The 23,327-nt window shown below is 41.8% G+C and overlaps 1 protein-coding gene across 4 annotated transcripts in view; it reads right to left on the bottom strand.

Annotated features, from left to right (window-relative positions):
• Positions 1-23,327, bottom strand: part of SH3PXD2A (SH3 and PX domains 2A) — a 350,853-nt gene that overhangs the window by 70,574 nt on the left and 256,952 nt on the right. For 2 of the 4 annotated variants that reach the window (XM_069753687.1, XM_069753685.1), the window contains exons 7-8: positions 12,251-12,295; positions 5,430-5,561 (exon numbers count right to left, since the gene is read on the bottom strand). In XM_069753687.1, the coding sequence (XP_069609788.1) occupies positions 5,430-5,561; positions 12,251-12,295 (177 nt within the window). The remainder of the gene's footprint in view (positions 1-5,429; positions 5,562-12,250; positions 12,296-23,327) is intronic. The other 2 variants (XM_069753686.1, XM_069753688.1) reach the window with 1 other exon arrangement.

The following is a 23,327-nucleotide window of genomic DNA, read 5'->3' as shown; positions in this document are numbered from 1 at the left end:
TCCTGATCTAAGGATTTCGGCTTTTAGTTGAGATGAATATGTGCTGCACTTTATGCACATGCTCAGTAGTGAGGCAGGGCTGTGGAGTCGTAGCTGAGGTAAATCTGTGCCGCACTTCACAGTATGTACATGCTCAGTAGTGAGGCAGTATCTGAGGTGGATCTGTGCTACACTTTATGTACATGCTCAGTAGTGAGGCAGGGCTGTGGAGTCGTAGCTGAGGTAAATCTGTGCCGCACTTTACAGTATGTACATGCTCAGTAGTGAGGCAGTATCTGAGGTGGATCTGTGCTACACTTTATGCACGTGCTCAGTAGTGAGGCAGGGCTGTGGAGTCGTAGCTGAGGTAAATCTGTGCCGCACTTCACAGTATGTACATGCTCAGTAGTGAGGCAGTATCTGAGGTGGATCTGTGCTACACTTTATGCACGTGCTCAGTAGTGAGGCAGGGCTGTGGAGTCGTAGCTGAGGTAAATCTGTGCCGCACTTCACAGTATGTACATGCTCAGTAGTGAGGCAGTATCTGAGGTGGATCTGTGCTGCACTTTATGTACATGCTCAGTAGTGACTAGTGCTGTGGAGTCGGAGCGGAGATGAATCTGTGCTGCACTTTATGTACATGCTCAGTAGTGAGGCCGGGATGTGGAGTCGGAGTCGTGGAGTCGCAGTCAGGAGTAGGAGTCAGAGAAATTGAGGAGTCGGAGGTTTGGCTTACCGACTCCACAGCCCTGAACGCCACTAGGAAAGCCAGAGTGAGTGGACTTCAAGTGCGCTTCTGATCCAAGAACGAATCATAAACCAATTTGATCGAAGGTAGTTAATTTGTCAACACGTTTCAGACTCATTTCCAACTCCTCCTAATGAATCAAGGGACAGTGCAGTGTAAGAAAGAAACTCCAGCAGCACATTTTTCTGAGTGGCCTAGAAACTCAGAAGTAGGACTAGATCATCAAGCAGAATTTGCTAAAGACTATCACTAGCCACTGAGGACAATGATTGGCTAGAGCGGTCAAGGTGGCATGTTAATACAACATCACTGGAGACATGATAACATAGACCAGCAAGGGACTGGGGAAGCATTGACATAGAAGTGGTAGGAGATAGGTGAAAATTGCAGTTTGTTCAAGAAATGGAGGGATGATCATTTTTGTGGTCATTGCTCTGTCTCATGAGTCTTATCCTACATGCCTCATACTTTTCATGCTTTGCATTCCACTATAAGGTCTTTAAATAAAAGCACCTATAAATTTCAGCAGAAGACAGCCCCCTTTTGATGCCAACAATGGGACTTATCACAGTCACCTGTCCCCATGGATGCCAAGCGTTCAGAAATTCTCAGGCAGACCGTAAAAATAGGGCACTTTTTTGCCCAGTCTGTAAAAATATTTTAAGGTGTCAGTGACTTTTTGAAGCTGAAGAAACGTATGCAGATTATTTTTGACATCTATAATGGTAGACTGAACTTCAGAATTATTTCATAAAATACAATATGTACAACAGAAGCCAGAAGATCACACACAGGAGACTACAATAAGTATTGTAATATAATTTATATGGAATCTGTCAGTAAGATCAACCTTGCCAAACAGCACAAATGGGCATACAGGTCTTTGAAATATAAATCCATCGACACCTTCATATCTTCTATCCGTTGCTGCATTTCCAAGAAGTTAGCATTTTTATTCTTACACAAATTAGGTCTTAAGTGCTCTGACACAGCACTTCCAGAGACTCTGCCTCCTGAGTTAGGTTTATCACTGATCACCAGCCAATTTATTTTGATTGATAGCTCAATGTCTGATTTTCTTGCCTGATGTTACAGTGAGCTATCAATCAAGCTAAAGAGGCTTGGGCTGGGTAAAGAAACAACCTGGGGAGGCACAGGCTCATTAAATGATCGGTCATGGCCACAGCACTTAAAACCTACTTTGCATGTAAAATTAAAATGTCAATTTCTAAGGAATGCAGCAATAGATGGAAGATATGAAGGTGTCGATGGATTTATATTTCAAAGACCTGTATGCCATCATATGTGGTTTGGAGGGGGGGTTGAACTTACTGACAGACTCCCTTGATGGTGATCACTAAATATATCACACATAGTGTCACGGGGCTACCGCGACAGAGAGGTTCCAGAGAACTGCAGCGCTCTGGGCCTCGTTCACACACGATGAACAGAAGCTCTTGTCCTGAATTCTGACCTGGCTGTCTTGTGCCAGCAGGGCAGGAGTTAAACCTTGTTACTGAAGTTACTGAGTGCTATGTCTCTCAGCTGATTTGGTTTTGGTAATCTCCGCTCCTATAAAGACTCAGCTTTGTCTACAACTGTTGTCAGTGATCAGTTCTGCTGCCTGGCTTGGAGTGAGAAGGAGCGTGGTATTAGGAGCTTGGAGGTTTATTTGCAGAGATTGGTGTCTGCTGTTTTGGTTGCATGTTAAACCTGTTTTCCTTCCTAGTTTTTTCCTTCTCTTGCCTTCTCTGTGTTTCCTCTGTGGTTGTGTGAGCATTTGGTGAGTTTGAGACTTTCAGTTACCTTGTCTGTGTACCCTGTTTAATTGTCGTATTTATACACTGGTGCAGCCCACCTCCCTTGGGGGGAGAGGGGGCCACTGATAGAGCCTGCACAGGAGACAGGGATACGCTGGCGGCTCAGGCCTCCTAACCATTATAGGTACCCCTGAGATAAGAGAAAGCCAGGGCCCCATTATAGTGGCAGGGACAGGTGCGGGTCCCAGTACGCCATCCTGCCCCTTTATCGCCATTAACGGCGTGACACATAGTGAAAACAGTTTTGTTTTTGACAACTTTGTGATAATTCACCCCCTATACTTTAGACCAGTCTTGTTTGCCAACATACTATACCCTCATTGATAGCACATAGAAATACTGTGTATCACTATGGACATATACCATTTGTATAGATAAGTGGAGGTAGGTAAAACAGCCGTCTCTTCATTCCAAGGTCCTTAAGATTACAACTTGTGAACCAAATTTTAAAGGGTATCTTCCAGAAACCTTTACCCCCACAAAACATTAATATGATTGTATAGGCCTTTAAAAGTTAATACAGTTACAGTAATTCCCTTATGATAAAAAAGTATTGCACCAGCAGTGAGAAATCACGATCTGAAGTTGTGTCTGGAAGTGCATTTGGGCGTGATGATGCATTTCTAGATTCTCTGCCTCAAACTGTATTTGTGACATAGCAGCACCCTTCCCTGGCCGATTGACAGGTTGTTTGCTCTGAGACACGGCCACAGAGCTGTCAGTCAGCAAGAGAGGGATGCTGCTAGGTAGGAAACACATGAAGTGCCTAAAGTTGCCCATAAGCAGAGATGAGCGAATATTTCGATATTCGCTTCGGATTACGATCGCAGTATTTGCAATATTCGCCGAACATAGCTGGACGCCAGGAGTCAGTGGTAGTGCAGATGAGCGAATATGTTCGGAAACTATCGTCAAACATATAATCAGCACAAATATGGTACGAATATGGCAAATTCGGATAGGGCAATCGTTTTACGAACAAATTCGCTCATCTCTACCCAAAGGCACACCCTTCCATGACTCTTCTACTGGGCTTCCATGACAGAACTTGCCCAAAGCCCTGTTTTTCATGAGGTTTCGTGAGTGTTTGGAGGCACCTTGGATAATTGCCAAAATTCCAGGAAAATTGGCAAGTATGCCCAACTATCATGTTACTTACAGCACCAATGTATTCTTATTTGACATCAGGGTCCATGTGCGACTGCTATCTCCGATTGGTATGCATGCATCTGCATGGCTTATAGGCCTTAAAATACATGATTTTCAGGCCATGTAAAGGGAGTTTTGAATGATCCTTTGGCATGCTATAATTTACTATGCTAAAGGAGTGCAATATAAATGGCGGCAAGATTTATTAAAGAGAAAGGTTTTCCATGGTTTTTTCATGAGGTGGTAGTAGTAGAGCTCCATTTCCAGGAGTCAAACTTTTTAATATAGACTATGGTACTATATGGCAGAGGGAGAGCTAGGTTTTCCTTTACCTGGGGGCAAAGGTGTAGTTAACTGCTCTCACCAACCATGGCTTGGTTGTGACCAAGGCTTCTAACACATGCCCCAATGCCTACCAGCTACGTTCCCTAGTGCCTGAGGTGGCATCTGGTTGGGTTTTGTGTTTGCTTAAGCCACTTGGCTGAAATGACTGATCCGTCACCCATAGAGCAATACGTACATATTACCGTTGCACAACAATCATACATTGCTGAGTCATAAAGAAAGTGCAACTACATGGAAAAAGGAGTTCAACAAAAACAATCTGTCACAGAAGCATGATGGACTACCATCGGCTCAGCGGCACCACCATGATTTCTGGAATTCTCCATTGCGGTAGCAAAATCTCAAACATTTCTGGCTCTTGCTGTATGGAACAAATTGCCAATCCCTTCTTCCTAAAATATATTTTTTTCTACCCCAGGCAGCAGAAACGTTTGCTGACACTTTGATTTCAGGTCTCCACCCACTGCATCTATCCCAACCGCAGAAAGAAAAGCTGATGGTTGAAATGATCTCCCAGACAGACTGCCACATTTACAGGAGTCCTGGAAACTGGCCTGTAACATGCACAATGAGACAGCTCAGCCCGCATGTAGCAACAAAGCCCAATAAAGAGGTACAGTCCGTGGTATAAAGCGATACGGAATACTTGAAGAAGTAAAAGAAACAAGCGGCCAGAATGTAAACACACATGGTATTAACTAAATGCTCAGCCTGGAACAACAGCACTGTTTGCTTATGTCACTATGGTTGGAAAAACACAATACCAGCCAATCATCGAGATCTTTAGGTTTTCATTTGCTAGGAGCCATTTCTCAACTATACTGTAAAAAGTAACAAAACACAGGATCTGATGTATGAAATAGTTTTTCAGGCCTTAAGTACAATGGAAATCACATCTGTGTGCCAAAAATGACAGCTATCCCCTTTTGACTTTCTAGAGCCTCCCACCTAATACTTATACCTTGAGGATCCTACAATGTGAAGCTGCAATATTCAGGACTAGTCACGCAATGCCTGGCTCTTAAGTTGCTTGCGTAAGACAAATAAAATTGCAGCTACATTGTTAACTATTAATTACTTGACAATGAGTAAAACTATTACAGCTGTTTCCGTTGGCGAACGACACCCATACAATCACGTAGGTGGTGCCCCAATAGTGATGCAATATTAGTAATCCATACATAAGGCATAGGAGACATTCTTATGGAGCAAGGCAATATCTTTGGCTCGGAGCCCAAATCAACTGGGGAAAGGTTTTACCTCCTTAGCCAAGCTCAGTACCAGATGTAGTTATTGTACAGCCCTGTGGATAAGAGGGGAGCACAGAACACATTTGTATGAAAGGAGAGAAAATGATAAAATATCAAAAAATCTAAAAGAAACCTTACCGCTTTCATTTTTCTCGATGACATCCACGAGCTCTCCTGCTTTCAGACTGATCTCAGAGTTTTCTTGCTTCTCATAGTTGGACACCACCACGTATTGTTCCAGAATCATGGGTTCCGAGTTGCCATCAGCACCTGGGGATGGGAAAAAGCAAGCCGTAAGCCATCTTCCAGACATCGTTCCTCGAGAGCGACCTACGTCCATCCGACTCATGATAGGCCAACTTGTAGACAGATTTCAGCCAATCAGAACACAATCTTGGCTTGCAGCATAGGTCCAAAGGGCTGGCCATATAGAGGTCTCCTTGTCTGGCCCTTGAAAAAGGAGCAAGGAGGAACATTTGATGGAAAAGCAAAAGGAGAAACAAAATATGGAGCAGAAAGTTGGGCTAATCAATCACAGGGCTTCATGTCGGAGCTGGAATCCAACTTCATAGTGTGACAAGCAATGACTAAGAAATAAAAAAAAAATTGAATAGCGTAGAACTGTAGCTAAGACTCCATGTAAACTAATAGAGAAAGTAAACGGCTCAACGCTGCAAGGAAAAGTGCTTTCTCCTATGACTACAGCTGGGAGTCAAGAAGGGACTGTAGACGCCAATCATATTCATTTGCACTGGAGTTCTTAAACAGAAACACATGAGTAAAACTGAGCGAGGAGGGAGGGAAGGGAGGGAATATCTCAAAAGGAGGGGGGAAGAGAGAGAAAGGAAGGAGGAGAAGGTCTGCACACTGTTTACTTCAAGGAGCAGGCGTAAAGTCACAGCGCCAGATCTTTCGAAGAGGATTTTCCATACATATATTCTGAAGCAGTCCTTTAACCGTTTACTAATTTAACTCTTTTATAGAAAGTGTATAGCAAAAAATGATTCACTAACTGTAGGAAAAAAAAGACTTGGACAGCGCATCCAAAGATTATGCATTGAACTACTGCCGCTGAGAAAATTTAAAAAAAAATTAACCTGAGATTCTTAGTTAACATTCTGATCAAAATGTATAAGCCCACTGCTACGTCACGGCAACCTGTTTTTAAGTGGGTCCCTATGCTATTTGGTGTAGCACAATATGGCCGCTCTAACACTGTAGGGTGCTGCTGGACACCTGGGCTGCTCTTCCAGAAGATGCGGTGTTGTAGCTTCAGTGACTGCGGTTTTCCCATAATATACATTTCTGGTATTTTGGATAGACCATAAATATCTAATTAAGGAAAGAATCTCCTAATTATGTAAGTTGTGCAGTGTAATACTTAACATTCGCCATCTTCTCTGGTTTACAGAAACACTCGTGTCTTCTTCTGGCCCATGTGGATGACACAGAGGTTTATATGTGGACCGGAAGTCACTTTCTCGATGTAAGTCTATGGAGCTTGGTTCTAAGTCTCATTCTTACACTGGGAAAGCTGCTGCCGTTATTCACGCTACTCGCTGTGTGAGCTGGCAAAACGGAAGAGCAGTCACATGGGCCAGAAGAGGAGTGGAACAGTTCTGGAAACCGGCGAAGATAGCAATTAGTATATATTTTAATACACTTATACAAAAGTTCAACCATAATTAGGACGGATTACAAAATAAAAATGCTGAGACTACTTCTTAAAATTAAATGATGGGGGGGTCAGACCAGTGGGACCAGCCTTAATCACTATAATAAAAGTTACACACATATAAGAGAAATTGTGAAATTTCATTGTAAAGCCCATGGGGAGCAGGGGCTGATGCTACAAAACAATGTGTTGGCCATGAATTGTGAAATTTGTGTCCGCCTCCAGTAGGAATATATGCTTGAAAATGACACATGTCAGAGCACACGTTGACTTTGTCGGCACCATTACAGTTAATGACCCCATGCATACTCCTGATACCCGGTTTGCATGGGGGGTTATTTGCAAACTCCGACGTGGCCACGACGTGAGCAGGAATGCGATGAGAAAGCACTCTTAGGGGACCTAGCGATTTTATGTATAAACCCTGCTAACAGGTTAAACTTTACGTAGAGTCCCCACTGACTAACAGTAGAATGGATCATACTTTTACAGTGTTCTCAGATGCCACCACAACAAAAATGTTGAGGCAATGAATATAGCGAGGTACATGACCAAATAATTTGTTGAGACTTTTCAACCTCAACTAGCCTGCATAGCCCTGAGTCCAGTGACTTTGGGAGACACTGAAAATACTAAATGCATGCCAAAACATTGCTCATCAGTGCCCAACCTGAGCATGGAATGGAAAATATCTGGAGAAAAAGGAAATAGTTCCCTATTCATCATTTGTATTTTTTTAAGTCACTTTACCAAGCTGTTGCTGTTTTTGACACCAAATCCATCAAAATTGCGCATGCGATTAATGAATTTGGTGCAATGTTAATAATTGGCTATTTTTCTGTCTTGAACTGTTTTTGCGACTTTGGGAAAGCAGCATATAAAAACTTTAGTCAGATGATGCTGATACAGATTGGACATTTTTTAGATCTACTCTAAAGGGGTTGTCCACTATTTGGACTATTCCGTCTACTTTGTAGACTATTACGTCTACTACTGTGTAATTTGTCACTTGTATCGTCTTTAAAGAGGCCAAAGTGTTACTTGATGATACACTTTGGACAAAAAAAAGGAACAAAATTACTCCTCTGGTGCCTTGTAAATACTTTATCTTTCTATTCTGTCTACCTTGGTAGAGCCGCTGAGCTAAGTGATTTGCTAAAGTGATGATGTGCACCATCAATGTGACATCAACGACGCAGCCAAAATCTCCAAGACCAAAGCAGCAGCAGGGAACTGGTGCTGGACCCGGAGAGGATGACTACCCACTCAGTTTGATATTTTAGGTATTTTACAACATTCGGAGTCACTTCCCTGAAGGTGGAAAATTCCATAAAATGCAACAGTGCCCGATGTAAGATGAAGTCAAACCAAACAGGAAAAAGAGTGGTAATTCCCGGGCGCTGCCTCATAGTGAAAACAAGGGTGTATGTTCTCTGGATCTTTATTCATTCATACAACGCTTTTCAAAATTGAGTTGACTCCTTCATCAGGTATAGTATGTTATACAGAGCCACCTGCCTGATATAAGGGAGTGAAGAAACCAGCTTAAAACTATAAATCATTAATTAAAACCAACAATTTGTTCAAGTCACATATGCAAAATTTGAATCAAAGAACCATTTGTTGTATATAAATGTGTATTATGTTGAGTATATGTATGATGTCTTAAAATTGTGTAAAAACCATAGTAATAGAAAAACAATTATAATAATTTTTAAATATTTCATATTTTGGGACTCCTCCTGACTGTGAATCTGGTGGAAGTTGATACTCCATCTTGGGTTTTCAAATGTTTTATTTAACCCTTCAGGTGCCAGTGTGAATAACTTGAAAATTCAGGAGGACTCTCGATTTATTAATTTCTGATATCTATTTGTAATGTGATCAGGTATATGTTCTAAGATAGTAGGTCTTACACTTGTGCTGTCTTTCTGCGAGATTAGAACACATACCTGATAAATAAGGGAGGTGGCTCTGTAGAACATACTATACCTGATGAAGGAGTCAACCCGACTTCAAAGCACGTTGTAAGAATTAATAAAGATCCTGAAAACATACATCCTTGTCTTCAGTCTATGGCAGCGCCCGGGAATCACAACTCTTTCCTGTTTGGTTTGAATACGTTTCTTCCCACCGGCGTGTGGGCTGCAGCACTCATGAGTAGAGATGAAGGAGCCAAAACTTAAAAGCTCAGAGTTTGATGATGTACAATAACATACTGTATTGTGGTACCGTGTTAGCCAGAAAAATCGATGTGAATATTTTTCTGCCCAATGATGACAGAAGTATTCTAGGAGTAATACCTTTATTGGCTAACTAGAAAATAATAATGTTTGCAAGCTTTCAGAGCACAGTGGCTCCTTCTTCAGGCAAGATTAAGAATCCTGCCTGAAGAAAGAGACACTGTGCTCTGAAAGCTTGCAAACATATTGTTTTCTGTTAAGCCAATAAAGGTATCACTCCTAGAATACTTCTGTCATCATTGGGCAGAAAAATATTCACAACAAGCTCAGAGTTTGTACTGGATAGGCAATGTCCAGTGCTAAACGGCGAACATGAACTTCTCCCAGAAGTCCATTGCAATGTTAGGAGGAAGTCTCATTGTACTAATTGTTTTCAAGGGGGTTTCGACATTGCTGGAACAGCGCCGATCCAGGAGGTGAACATTTGGTGCTTTCATTTTACATGGGACACTGCTGCATTTAATAAGGTCTTGGCCTAAAGTGAACAACATCATTAAGATTAGGAGTAATGAAGATTTTTGACCAATGTTGCCGATTTATTAATCAACTTAGTATACTGATCTAGACGTGAAACATAATAATTAAACAAATAATAATCTAATTTAATGGGCCGAGAAGGGTTCCATATTGGTTTGTACAGAGTATGCTGATCAACGTGGAGTCTTTGGTATTTCAAACCCAATTCTACTTGTCTTTAGGACAATAAACATGGACAACTTATAAAGGGCTCTCATCAGTTCCTTATAGAGTTAGTTATTGTGAATCCTATATATGACCCAGAATGGAGGGCAGCTGCATATATTAGGTGTATACGCTCATTCAGCTGAATTCCCACAAAATAATGTTAATGTAGTCACTGTAGCAAACGTTGAAGTGGAATTTTTCCCCTGGCTAAATCCAGCAAAATATTGCTTTTTTTTTTTTTTTTGCTAAGGATAAAGTCTACTACAGATTTTCCAAAAGACCAAGAGTATAAAAGATAAGACCTAAACCATACTGGATTCCTGGAAATACCATGGTCTGTAAGTGCACCCAGTCCAATGGAAATATGGTAATAAACACATTGTAAAAGCCTTATATCTACCCTCCCCAAGGTCACATGATCAGAAAGCACAGAATCCCATAATTGTTCCAGCAAGCTTCATGCTCATCCATTAGAAAGCAAAGAAAATCAAAAGAAAATCAAAAAGCAGAACATTGTGATAACATAATAACAGAGGACACTGAAATGTCATTTATATTTATTCTTAGTTTTCGAAACAAACTTTCATCTTTAGTTTACTGGGCCTGTTTATAAGGTATTATAGCTGTTGGGTACTGAAATACATGCTCTCACAATAGACATCTGTAAAGCATGAAATAATCTGTTATTTTTATTCAGAAGAAAATGTTATTTCATGCAGATTAAACTCTATAAACAGACCTCAGAGCCGTACAGTGCTATTAGCAAGATACTATGCAATAGAATCAAGACCATCATAATTCAGCAACGGGCACTGGGGAGAATACTTTGCTCCCAGCACGTGGCTGCCAGGCAGTGTAAGATGGCATATAGTGCCCTACGTTGCATCATCAATTACAGGGTTATTTTTTTTATATATAGTATATACATTTTCATACTGGATGGATGGATGGTAATAGTCCGGGGATGTGGGGCAACATTGGTAATTTCTTTCTGCAATTATGCATCTTCAGGGATTAGAAGAGTCCTCAAAGAGACCTGTACCCATCTCTAATTTCCATCTGATCCCTAGTACAGAAATTACCATTAGGACTATTTAGACCCCAGAAAATCAGGTTCTGAAGGGTATAATTGTATTGTTCAATACTTGGACCTAAGAAGATAACTCATGAGTCACAGAAAACTCAGAGACCAAACTTGAAGGAGCTACCATGAAATCCAATAGGGTTGGATAGACTATGAGCCAAAGGCAGGCGGGAACAACTACAGGTCCTATTTGTACGTGTGTAATATATTGAAAATTTTGATAATACGGTCAAAATGTCCCAATGTTCTGCTCAGAGGTAGATTTATCACACCATGCACTAAGGTCTACACAAACATGATCTGTGGATTTTGCTACACAAGATGGAAACTTTGGCACAGAATGAGTAGTGGATTTTTTTTCCACAATTCACATTTACATCCATGTTACCGACACACCAAGATAAATGCAATATCACAATTTAATTAATCCAAAGGTGTAGTATGTATATTCTATACAAAGACAGTGGACAACCACAAGGGCATGCATACATTGCTACAACATGGAGGGAACATATTGTGAGCTGCAAAATACTATTAATTACAATTAACATTGCTGCTTCTACAACTCCATTGTAAGGACAGACAAGCTGTAGAATACTCAGGAAAACCCTTGTCCAACATTAAGGTGGGTTACCAGCTCGGGACCCTACTAGAGTTGAGAAAAAGGTTTGCTGGATCCTCATCAAAGGTCTATGTGGGTACTCCATGGCAGCTGGACATGGCATTGGAGTGCCAGCTGAGGAATTTCATTCTGTTCTGGTCCAGCTGCCACAGAGTACTGATGGAGATCTGATGTGGACGCCATGACCAGGGTACTGCCAAACATTTTGCTCGACTGTGGACCCCATTGATTGAGCAGATTCTAACTCTGGCTCAATTTAACGGACTCAAAAAGTCTATGTATTACATCAGAATGGCTGCCATGACTAGATTTTTGCAGCTGTAGGAATAATGTACCGCTAGCAGAATCTTCCTCTAGAAAAAAAGATTTGATGGGGGTTTCCTAGCAAATGTCTGATTGCTGGAGGTCCGATTGCTGGTCCCCTCACTGATCACAAGGACGTGTCCCAAAGTCCCCTGTGTGAATGGAGCAGCATTGCACAGGAATGAACACCCCTTTGATTCATTTCTATGAAACTGACGAAAAAAACTACGGAGAATTAAAGTGGTGGTAGCATCATGCAAGGTACACATCTCCTCAGTAGTTGTCCACATGCACCGAGTGCTATCTGTAATGTAACACACCGGGATTCACTGCACACAGAAGTTATACCTTTGGGTTCAGCCTTTGGAATCTCACACAAACTGGACATCCAAACTTCAGGTATCCAGAGGCAGCGATAAAGGAATCACAAATAAGGAGCATTAAACAATCTGTACAGTAAAGGAATAACAGCCGGTAGATAAACTTATGACATTTGCCATCAATTTTTCTTGACCCTTTAAAACATCTGCAAAATAATTATATTGGCTTCCTGCAATGATTAGCTAGCAACATACATCAAAAGAAGCACTCCTCCCAACAAAGTTTGTAACCACTTAATATATTGCAATCATATAAGGCATCATGTACTTACAATTGCTCATTTTGCCTTTCTACACAGTTAATTCTTCTGTTTTCTCTGTCCTATGTAGAAACAGAGTCTCTTATCCCTGCAAAAATCATCCTTATTCAACTCCTGCCCCAGCTGTTCATATGCCTCCCCCTGCCATTTACTTTTGCTGTGACTGGTGACTCATACAGGGAAAATCGACCTCCTGTTTCTACATAGATCTTAGAAGGATTCAGACAGTCAGCTTTAAATCACATTAGGTCATAGACCTAATGGAAAAGAGAATAATTAACTGGGTAGTAGGTGCAAAATGAGCAAATGTAAGTACACAATGCTGTATAATATGAGGACTGCAGTATATTAAGAGGATAAACATTTTGATAGGAGGAGGAGTAGTGCTGCTTTAATATTTGATGGAAGTTTATGGATATCGTTGATAAAAACAGCTTACTAAAGATAACTTAGAAATCAAGACACTATGATGTGTATGAGTGCCTCATCCATTAAGGCGTCTGTAATAAACACACGTAAAAGTCCAGACTAAAATCTAGATACTCCATATCTATATAATATCTAAGACATTTTCAAGATGACCCTTATGGGTACATACAGTACAATGTGAAATCATTTTGAGGCTATTCCAAAGCTTAGCATCAAGATTTCAGTCTAGGAGACATTAGGAGAGTTTTATCAGACATGTAATGATGCCTGTATTAGCCCTTAATGCTAAATGTAAGTGTTTAAAAACTACGTTTAACGTTTCCTGCTCTCCTTGCCTGCGGTCACCGGGGTAGTCTGGGACCGCTGTCAATCAATGTCACTGCGCAAGGGAAGCACACATATAGCAACGTAGCTGACATCTCGGGATGTAATGGGGGAGCTTTACTCTTACACTTACATTTAGAGTTTAGGCTGATACAGGCATCATAATACCTTCTAGGGGTAAATTTTGATGACAGGTTCCCTTTCAAGAAAAAGGGTGCTCTAGGCAGAGTGTTCATGTGGCATACGGTAGATGCTTGTTTATTCAAGTAAACACATCTCAGTTAGTTCATGAAACCCATAATTAATCCCCTTCATTCCCTCCCCCTCCCCTCAAAAATATATATTCTTCTAACCCCATAAGTATCTTTATTAAAGTGTTTTGCTCCAATGTCAAAAAGTGGCTGGAACCTTGACTTCTAGAAGCATGAATCCATTATAAATTGCCCAATTTGCCACACCGACAGCACTTAAGAAATATTTTCAATTTGTCTCTTGAGAAGCTCAAAGCAATGTAGTTTCTCCTTATTTTCTAATTGCTTAGGTGACAGTTCTGGTGACCAGATTAATTAATCTACTGTACGTTCATTAATGTCTGAGTCACTTTATTTACATATAGAGATAACAGGGACTTTGAATAAGCACAGGGATCAGGAAAGTGAGAGCCATGATTAGAACTGCTGTGGAAACTGCCAGTGCCATGCTGAGAGGTGGGAAATTGTGATTATGCAGGAGTGATAAAAGCCCTGAGCTGAGAGGGCGTGGGCGAAGGAGGGGAGAAACTTACTTCAGTGTAGAAATTAATGGGCTGGAGAGAGCTGACTGGTATGTTAAGAGTTAACTTCTCTCCTGGAATGTACCTACTGCACACAGTAGCCAGTGTCTGGACTTTACTAGTGGCCAAACTCCATGGAAACAAACTATACACTATGAAAGATAAAGGCGCTCAGTGAGAATGACAGCAGATAGAAAAAGCAAGTCAATTGTAAATTTGCTTAATTTTCATGCTGTCTAACTAAATAAAGTAATTTAATAACTTCAGACTACCCCTTTAAGTTAAGGCTTGCTTCGGCTTTTTGATCCATAAACTATAAATCTAATTTGTGAGGAGCTGTAGCTTAGTCCCATTCTGCTGCCTCTTAAAGGGTTTGTGCAGCAGATAATATTTTCTTTTTTAATCACCTTATTAGCAAATTGGGAAAGCATTTTTGAAAATGATCTTTATTAAAAATGTGAATTGTATTACTTTTTAGCCCTCTTATATCAAGACTGGTGTAGGCGCAAGAGGAAACCATTCTACTTTCCATGGAAGTATGTGGCCCATGGAGTTTGGTATTAATCCGTGCTGTACTCAGACGCACGCTGCTTCGATTCTGCATACTCAGCAAGTTTAGTGTCTTCCATACTCCGCATAGTTTATCCTCTCACCCCATTTCAGCAGCTCTCATGGCAGTGTGAAGGAGGTGACCCTACATTATTCTGGTGCAGTTCCCGCAGCAGCATCACGTAATCATAATTATTGCTCCCAGAGCTAGTGTCACTCTATTTTCTGAATAATGACGTGTCAAAAAAAAAAAAATGTTAAAATTACTCAGACAACACCAAACACTGAGGGTCTATCCAAAGGATTAGCTAACCATGTTTTAGTCTTGCAAATCTTCATTTTGCAGGGGTTGTTTGAGGTCTAACACATCAATGACCTATAGGTAGGTAATTGCCAGACATTTTAGGGGTCTTAGGAGAGCCATAAAGACCATCTATGTGTACGGAATGAGTATTTCTATAAATGTCATGGTATGCATTGTGTAATAAATACTGTAGAAATAGGAGTGCCACCTATGCCTTAAATTGTAACATGCTCAAGGTACCAATGTAAATGATGTCTAGATAGTCTCGTTGGTGGGCCCAAACCAAGGTGAAAAAGAAAAAAATAGAGAAACAAACAAGTCAGCAAGTGTTCTTGCAGTTCTGCCACATCTGGTTTGCATTTGGATTTCCTTTTAAAAACTTCGACATAAATTGTTCCCAGTGTTAAGAGGGGAAAAAAAAAAGATTTATCATTGACACGTGTGACGTACAGACTCCAGGAAAACATGCATGCCCCTTGCAAACAAAACAATACACAAAGTGAGAGGCGTTATTACTTTATGGCATGAATTTTCGCCAAAGAATGTGCCCGCGGGACGCTGACTTGGGCAAAGAGATAAAGTTCAGATATTTTTTACTGCAATCTTTAGAGTTTTACTGCAATCTTTAGAGCATTTGAAGTTTAGCACATTTCAGATGATATAGTAAACTAGATGGTGGCCCGATTCTAACGCATCGGGTATTCTGGAATATGCATGTCCACGTAGTATATTACCCAGCCACGTAGTATGTTGCCCAACCACGTAGTACAGTATATTGCCCAGTTACGTAGTATATTGCCCAGCTACGTAGTATAATGCCCAGCCACGTAGTATATTGCCCAGCCACGTAGTATATTGCCCAGTCACGTAGTATATTGCCCAGTCACGTAGTATATTGCCCAGCTACGTAGTATATTGCCCAGCCACGTAGTATATTGCCCAGTCACGTAGTATATTGCCCAGTCACGTAGTATATTGCACAGCTACGTAGTATATTGCACAGCTACGTAGTATACAGCACAGAGCCACGTAGTATACATCACAGACACGTAGTATATTGCCCAGCCACGTAGTATATTGCCCAGTCACATAGTATATTGCCCAGTCACGTAGTATATTGCCCAGTCACGTAGTATATTGCCCAGTCACGTAGTATATTGCCCAGCCACGTAGTATACAGCACAGAGCCACGTAGTATATTGCCCAGCCACGTTGTATATTGCCCAGTCACGTAGTATATTGCCCAGCGACGTAGTATATTGCAGAGCCACGTAGTATACAGCACAAAGCCATGTAGTATACAGCACAGCCACGTAGTATACTTCCCAGCCACGTAGTATATTGTCCAGACACGTATGACGTCGCGGTCACATGACTGTGACATCATGGAAGGTCCTTCTCGCATAGCATCCTTGGCCCCGGAACCTGCCGCTTGCACTGCCGAGGAGAGGATGCAACGGCAAAGGGTGAGAATAACCGTTTTTTTTTATTGTTATTATTTGTAACATTAGATCTTGTTACTATTGATGCTGCATACGCAGCATCAATAGTAAAAAGTTGGTCACATAGGGTTAATAGCTGTGTTAATGGGAGTGCGTTACACCGCGGTCCATTAACGCTGGCATTAACCCTGTGTGAGGGCTGACTGGAGGGGAGTATGGAGCGGGCACTGACTGCGGGGAGGAAGGAGCGGCCATTTTTCCGCCGGACTGGCTGTTTTGCCGCGACCAATCAGCGACATGGATTTCCATGACAGACAGAGGCCGCGACCAATGAATATCCGTGACAGAAAGACAGACAGAAAGATAGACAGACGGAAGTGACCCTTAGACAATTATATAGTAGATTCCTAGTGTCCTATGGTGCACATCTATAAATTGCTCCAAAAAACTGACCTGAACATAGAATCTTTCTCTTTACTCCCACCCATCGGCCATGATGATATGCCATTGGTGTGTTCCTCCACCATATTCTCACCCACATTGTCATCTGTCCCCAATTTGGTGTTACAAACTTGTTATGGCGCCTCCTATTGTTCTTTTAAGTCAAGAGATGGTGAGTCTTGCACCATGCCTTGTATGCCACTGAACACTTTCAGCCCTAGCCATGACCTTTATATTGGCCACCCTATTTCTTGTCTATAATCTTCCCAACTCCACGTCCGTTCTTTCACCCTCAATGCCTGTCTGTATGCTGAGGTAGGAACCTCAGCACCACAAAAGAAAATTAGACTGTAGGTCTTCCTGCAGTGTAAATTTATTTTGAGTCAAAAACAGATATGGTCCAACGTTTCGAACGGGCGCGGTCTTGGTCAAGGACGTTAGCTGCAGGAGCAGATAGGCAGAAATCTAGTAGAGTAATAATATAAATTGTAAGAGCTTTCATATCAAGCAGGACCTGTGTAGAGCAGGAGCTGGAAATTAGGAATTGCGAAAAGCAAGATGCAAACCGTAGACCCATTTTTCTCATATGTGGAAAAAAAAACAACATCTGAATGAGGCCTAATATCAGTCTTTTACTCCAAGTGGCTTCCTACTGGTAGCCTATCGCACCACAATACACCAAAAACAAGACGCACAAGAGGCTAGAGGCTGCCCCATGTAAATATCCTATTTAATGGTTTTTGCCTCTCTAACACATTGTACAGAAGAACATCAAACTAGTGAAACAGAGACTGGTAGCGCTTCCATTCACTGGAACAGCTGAAGACCCACAAGAGGGGCTGACACCATAGGGAAACTACAGTAAAGTCCTGTGTCCACGACACTGGCAGGTGCAGCTGAAGATGGTAGAACTAAACGGACTAACAAAAGATTATTTATAGTGGGCAGCTGCCATAAGTACTGTGGGTACTACTGTATGCCCACAACTGTGCCATCAACTTACAATAATGTATACAAATGCCGATACAAGAGAGACAGAGCAATCCAGGCATAAACCTCTGTGCTCGTGTAGACTTTCCAATTTACAGAGAAACCAGAGTTTGTCAGATATAAATGAACAACATTTATCACATGTTGTAAAGCTGGAACAACTCTTATGCTTTAATGATGAATGATCTGCTTTTTAACATAGGACTGCTGTCGGCGTTGGAGCCTCCAGGCAGCACAACTCTTCCCATAAAAATGAGAGGTTCAGTGTCGGAACCAGGTAGACCATTTCTGCCATTCTAGTCTTTCTTTGTGCTCCCATGATTGCATAAAAAAAGAGAAAAGATAAATGCAGTCCTAGGGGACATGGAGTAACTTGCACTTTGTGGACTCCAACACAAATCTCTAACAGGGCCTCTATCTCTCATAGTTCTGTAATATTAGGGTCCAGGTGTAACCCCTGCACCCACTATCGTTACACCGAGAGGGTGAAATGTTAACTTCACCACTGCAGCATCTGTGACTACTATGAAGAGTGCTGTCCCGGTGATCTCTTGTAGGAGCGCTGCTGTCAGTGAGTCAGACATCACTTTCCTGCCCTTACATGGAGTATGCTGATCATTACTAAGCTCTCCAAGCTTGAGGTCCATTGAGTTTTTATACAGATACGTTGGAATTATGTCCAAAGCTGGAAGCCGGAATTGAGCTTTGCGGTTACGAAATGAGTGTGCAACTGGCAGGGCAAGAGAGGGAGGAACACTTAACGAAATAAGCCAGGATCTGCAGTGCCAACGTTAAGAAATCTTTGTATATACAAACCTACAACCTGATTATATAACTCTCTAACAGAAACGAAGAACAAAGGAAAGAGCATTTTTACAGTTCCCTGTCCAGAAGAGTGCTTAAAGGATTAGACACCCTAAGATGCATTTTTTTACATATAGGGAACCGGTCAGTTCAGATAATGCTTCTAACCTGCAGATAATGGGTTAATCTGCAGATTAATAGCATGAAAAAAAGAGCTCGGCCGCTGTATTGAAAGTGCGGCACCTAGGAGAAAATTAACTTTACTCTTCCCAGGAGCCGCCAGCTTTCAGTCATACAGGCATGGTTTTAGTCACTGCTCACAGCACTGAGAGCTGCGGCTGTAACCACATCCCGGTACTTTGAATGACAGCTGCCTCTGCAGTGCATCAGTGCAGAATCGCCGATCAGTCAGGGTCGGGAGGGAGCGGTGACTAAAGCCGTGTGTTTAGTGGCAGGATTGCTTTACTGATAGATTTCAGCTGCTGCCATGACTGTCCATGGCTTTTTGCACCTTTCTTTCTTCATGTGTTCAATATTTTTTCCTGTTTCAGTTCTCATTATTACACGCAACTTAATTTATGGACAGCTAAGGTTTGATTTCTTTGCCTGTGTGGATTGGATGGGTTGTTACTGACATGGATAGTGTAGTGCAAGTTCCTCCTATGATTGTACATCTGGTAAAGAGGAGGGAAACTGGAAAGTCATGGCCCTGCTAAGACTTATAAAATTCTCTACCACTCAAACTCATAACAGGGGTGTAACAGAAAACAGATCAATGGGTGAAAACATTTCAAGACCTGCAGGGAAATTTAGTTTTACTACAGCATTAAAGAAGCAGATCTTCAAAAAGTGGAGTGATGCTTCAAGAAAAAATGAATTCCTACTTTTGCTATGATATATTAACAGGGTGAAGTTTGTCTCATTTAAGGAAATGTAAATTGGATAAAACTTTATGATTCCCATGCTGTTGTAAATCCTTAACATTAATTTTTCATGTGCTCAACGTGGGATCAGGAGCACTGCAGGTAAGATGTAATGGTGCATTATTTTGCCATCATCTATGGGACCTCCACATATAAGGGCACTTTTTTGACACACCAGAAAGAAGTAGATGGGTTGAGAGAGGGCTGTGCATACATGCGATTCTCTCCAATGGAGTTCTGAAACACTCAGCTGTTTCTGCAGCGCTCATAGGCTTACAGTGGTATGATTTGACAGTTTGATCCAAGTGTCATTAGCTTCGGCCCAATTCTCCCGCACAAGAGAACATACGTTTGTGTGACCTGACCCTGGCATACTACATGTATGGTCTGTAGATTGATGGTGGCTGTTAACATTCTTACTGAACTCCCAGCATACCCTTACTATTTTTAAGGTTATATTGAGAGGTGCAGTTCCTCACTGTATATTACACACAGCATCTTCCCTTATTATGTATAGCATTATCCTTTATTATATACAGTGATGTCCCTTATTATAATGAAAACTACAGCAACAAAACCTCTGTGAATGGGTTTGTTTTGGGGATTTTAGATGTGGAATATCTATATATATATAATTATCTAAGGTCCACTTCTGTCTGCCTGCTTGTCTGTCCCGGAAATCCCGCATCGCTGATTGGTCGCGGCCGGCTGGGCACGACCAATCAGCGACAGGCACAGTCCGGTCGCGAATTGGCCCCTCCCTAGTCCCCTCCAGTCAGTGCCCCCTCCATACTCACCTCCAGTCAGCACCCACATAGCGTTTTAGCAGTCCGTTAAACGGACTGCATTACACCGTGGCATAACGCGGTGTAATGCAGTCCATTAATGCTGCCATTAACCCTGTAAGTGTGACCAACTTTTTACTATGGATGCTGCCTATGCAGAATCAATAGTAAAAACATATAATGTTAAAAATTGCGGCAATGACCCCAGATGACGTAGCGGTCTCGCGAGACCGGTACATCATCACAGGTTATTGCTGGAAGGCATTACTGGGAACGGCGCGTCACGAGGAGCATCGCTAAAGGCCTGGGCTGGATGTGGGGGCCGCCGGAAGGTGAGTATATAACTATTTTTTATTTTACAATAATTCTTTTTTGAACAGGGATATGGTGCCCACATTGCTATATACTACATGGGTTGTGTTATATACTACGTGGGCTGTGTTATATACTGTGTGGGCTGTGTTATATACTATTTTGCTGTGCTATATACTACGTGGGCTGTGCTATATACTACGTGGCTGTGCAATATACTACGTGGCTGTGCAATATACTATGTGACTGTGCAATATACTAAGTGGCCTGTGCTATATACTGCATGGGCTGTGCTATATACTACGTGGGCTGTGCTATATACTACGTGGGCTGTGCTATATACTACGTGGGCTGTGCTATATACTACGTGGGCTGTGTTATATACTGTGTGGGCTGTGTTATATACTGTGTGGGCTGTGTTATATACTGTGTGGGCTGTGCTATATACTACGTGGGCTGTGCTATATACTACATGGCTGTTTTATATACTACGTGGGCTGTGCTATATACTGCATGGGCTGTGTTAAATATAGCGTGGGCTGTGCTATATACTATGTGGCTGTGCTATATACTACGTGGCTGTGCAGTATACTACGTGGCTGTGCAGTATACTATGTGGCTGTGTTATATACTATGTGGTTGTGCTATATACTACGTGGCTGTGCGATATACTACGTGGGCTGTGTTATATGCTACGTGGGCTGTGAGACTCTTTCGCCCGGGACCCTCTAAAACTTGCAGCTGGCCCTGGCTTCACTGATTGGTCACGCCCGGCTGGGCGTGAGCAATCAGCGACAGATGCAGTCCGGCCACAAATTGGCGCGGGATTTAAACCACGCTTCGCTAATTGGTCGCCGGCCGAATCCTGTGTATAAATTGCATCATTCTGATATTTTAATAAATAAACTACATACATATTCTAGAATACTGGATGCGTTAGAATCAGGCCACCATTTAGTATACATATATACATCTTGAGTTATGATGATTGGAGTCACATATACTATTTGTGAGTTAAATACAATGGGTTTGGAGCAAAATAACGATATCTTGCAATGCACACTAAGTGAGCCCTTTTTATTTTCCTCTTTATGTTGTCATAGATGTTTGTCTCAGAGTAGACCAGAATAGTTATATGCCAAATCACCACGAAAACATGGCCTGATTACATGGTGGTTTAGTGTGGAAATCAAAACTATGCGCGCAATGTAATAATTATCTTGCTTGCACACACAACCAGCCTAAAACATTATGTTTCAATCTCCTGTACCCTGGATCTTCTCATCTCCAAGTTAAATTTCAAGGAGTTAGGGTATGTGCACACGTTGTGGATTTTGCTGCGGATCCGCAGCGTTTCCGCAGCTGCGGATCCGCAGCAGTTTCCCATGAGTTTACAGTACAATGTAAACTTATGGAAAACCAAAAACGCTGTGCCCATGCTACGGTAAAAACGCGCGGAAACGCAGCATTTTATTTTCCGCAGCATGTCAATTCTTTGTGCGGAATCCGCAGCGTTTTTACACCTGCTCCATTATAGAAAACTGCAGATGTGAAACCGCAGCGGAATCCGCAATAGAAACCGCGAAAAATCTGCAGGAAAAACCGCAGCGGTTTTGCACTGCGGATTTATCAAATCCGCTGCGGAAAAATCTGCAGAGGAGCTTTCTGCCTGTGCACATACCCTTACACCCTGTCAACAAGGGCACCATTCAAGTCCTCATGGCTGTGGTCTTGCTACTGGAGAAAACAGGACTCCCCATTCTGCCGGGGGGTCTCAGTGGTCAAACCCATATCGTTCTGATGCTTAGAACTTCACACACTGGTTTTTCTCATACGAGTGCTATCCGTGTTTTTTACGGATAGCAACCCTACCTATAATAGTGAATGAGGGCATTAAGATATCTGTAATTTTTTCACAGAATAAACGCTCTGCGCAAAATTGTGGAGACATGTCTGATTTTGATCCAACACTAATGACTATCTGACCCATTTTCTTGTTCGAGAAATTCACCGGCGTGTGAACAATGCCTTATCCAGTGCATGAGTGATTTTTTTTTAAAACAACAATAAACCTTTAAATAGAGAAATATAATACTGTGCCAGGTCCAGTTTAATAAAGACTTATGAAAGCCTTAGCTCCTAAGGTGCTATGGTATATTGCTGCTGGACTGACTCTTCGTACACCCAACCAGAGGTCATGCTACAGTATATTTCTATAAATATTGTAGCTTGTGATCATAGTGTGGGGAGTATGAGAATAGGACAAATAATACCGTCAAATATTTGATTTCTATTTAATTAATATTGGCCCCTGGGGATAACTCTTTCCCAGAGCTGCATACATTGAAGCCGGTCTGGTTGGGTCCTTCAGAGCCTGAGCAACAACAGATCCATTCAGCTCCCAGGGACATGTGTTTGCTGAGTTCATGTGTTTATAGCACCATGCAAATTTTTAGAAAACAAGTCTTGTGGAATACTGTGTGAACGCGTCTCCTCCTGCCCCGGCATCCTGGTTCATATTTGTTTTCAATGCTGCTGGCCTCCCATGTGACACAGCGGAGGAGACAACGCAACTCTTCACGGAACATAATCACCATTCAAAGCAAAATTTCTGAAAAAAAAAAATCTCTAGTCCGCTAGCCCTCTTGTGTTATTACTATGCATTGTGTGACATTATAGTGCTAAATAGACCTTACACCGCTTGTATGTA

Source organism: Ranitomeya imitator, chromosome 2 (genome assembly GCF_032444005.1).
Source record: "Ranitomeya imitator isolate aRanImi1 chromosome 2, aRanImi1.pri, whole genome shotgun sequence".
Lineage (NCBI taxonomy): Eukaryota > Metazoa > Chordata > Amphibia > Anura > Dendrobatidae > Ranitomeya > Ranitomeya imitator.
The sequence above is the reverse complement of the archived record's forward strand: the minus strand, read 5'-3'. Positions and strand labels throughout refer to the sequence as shown.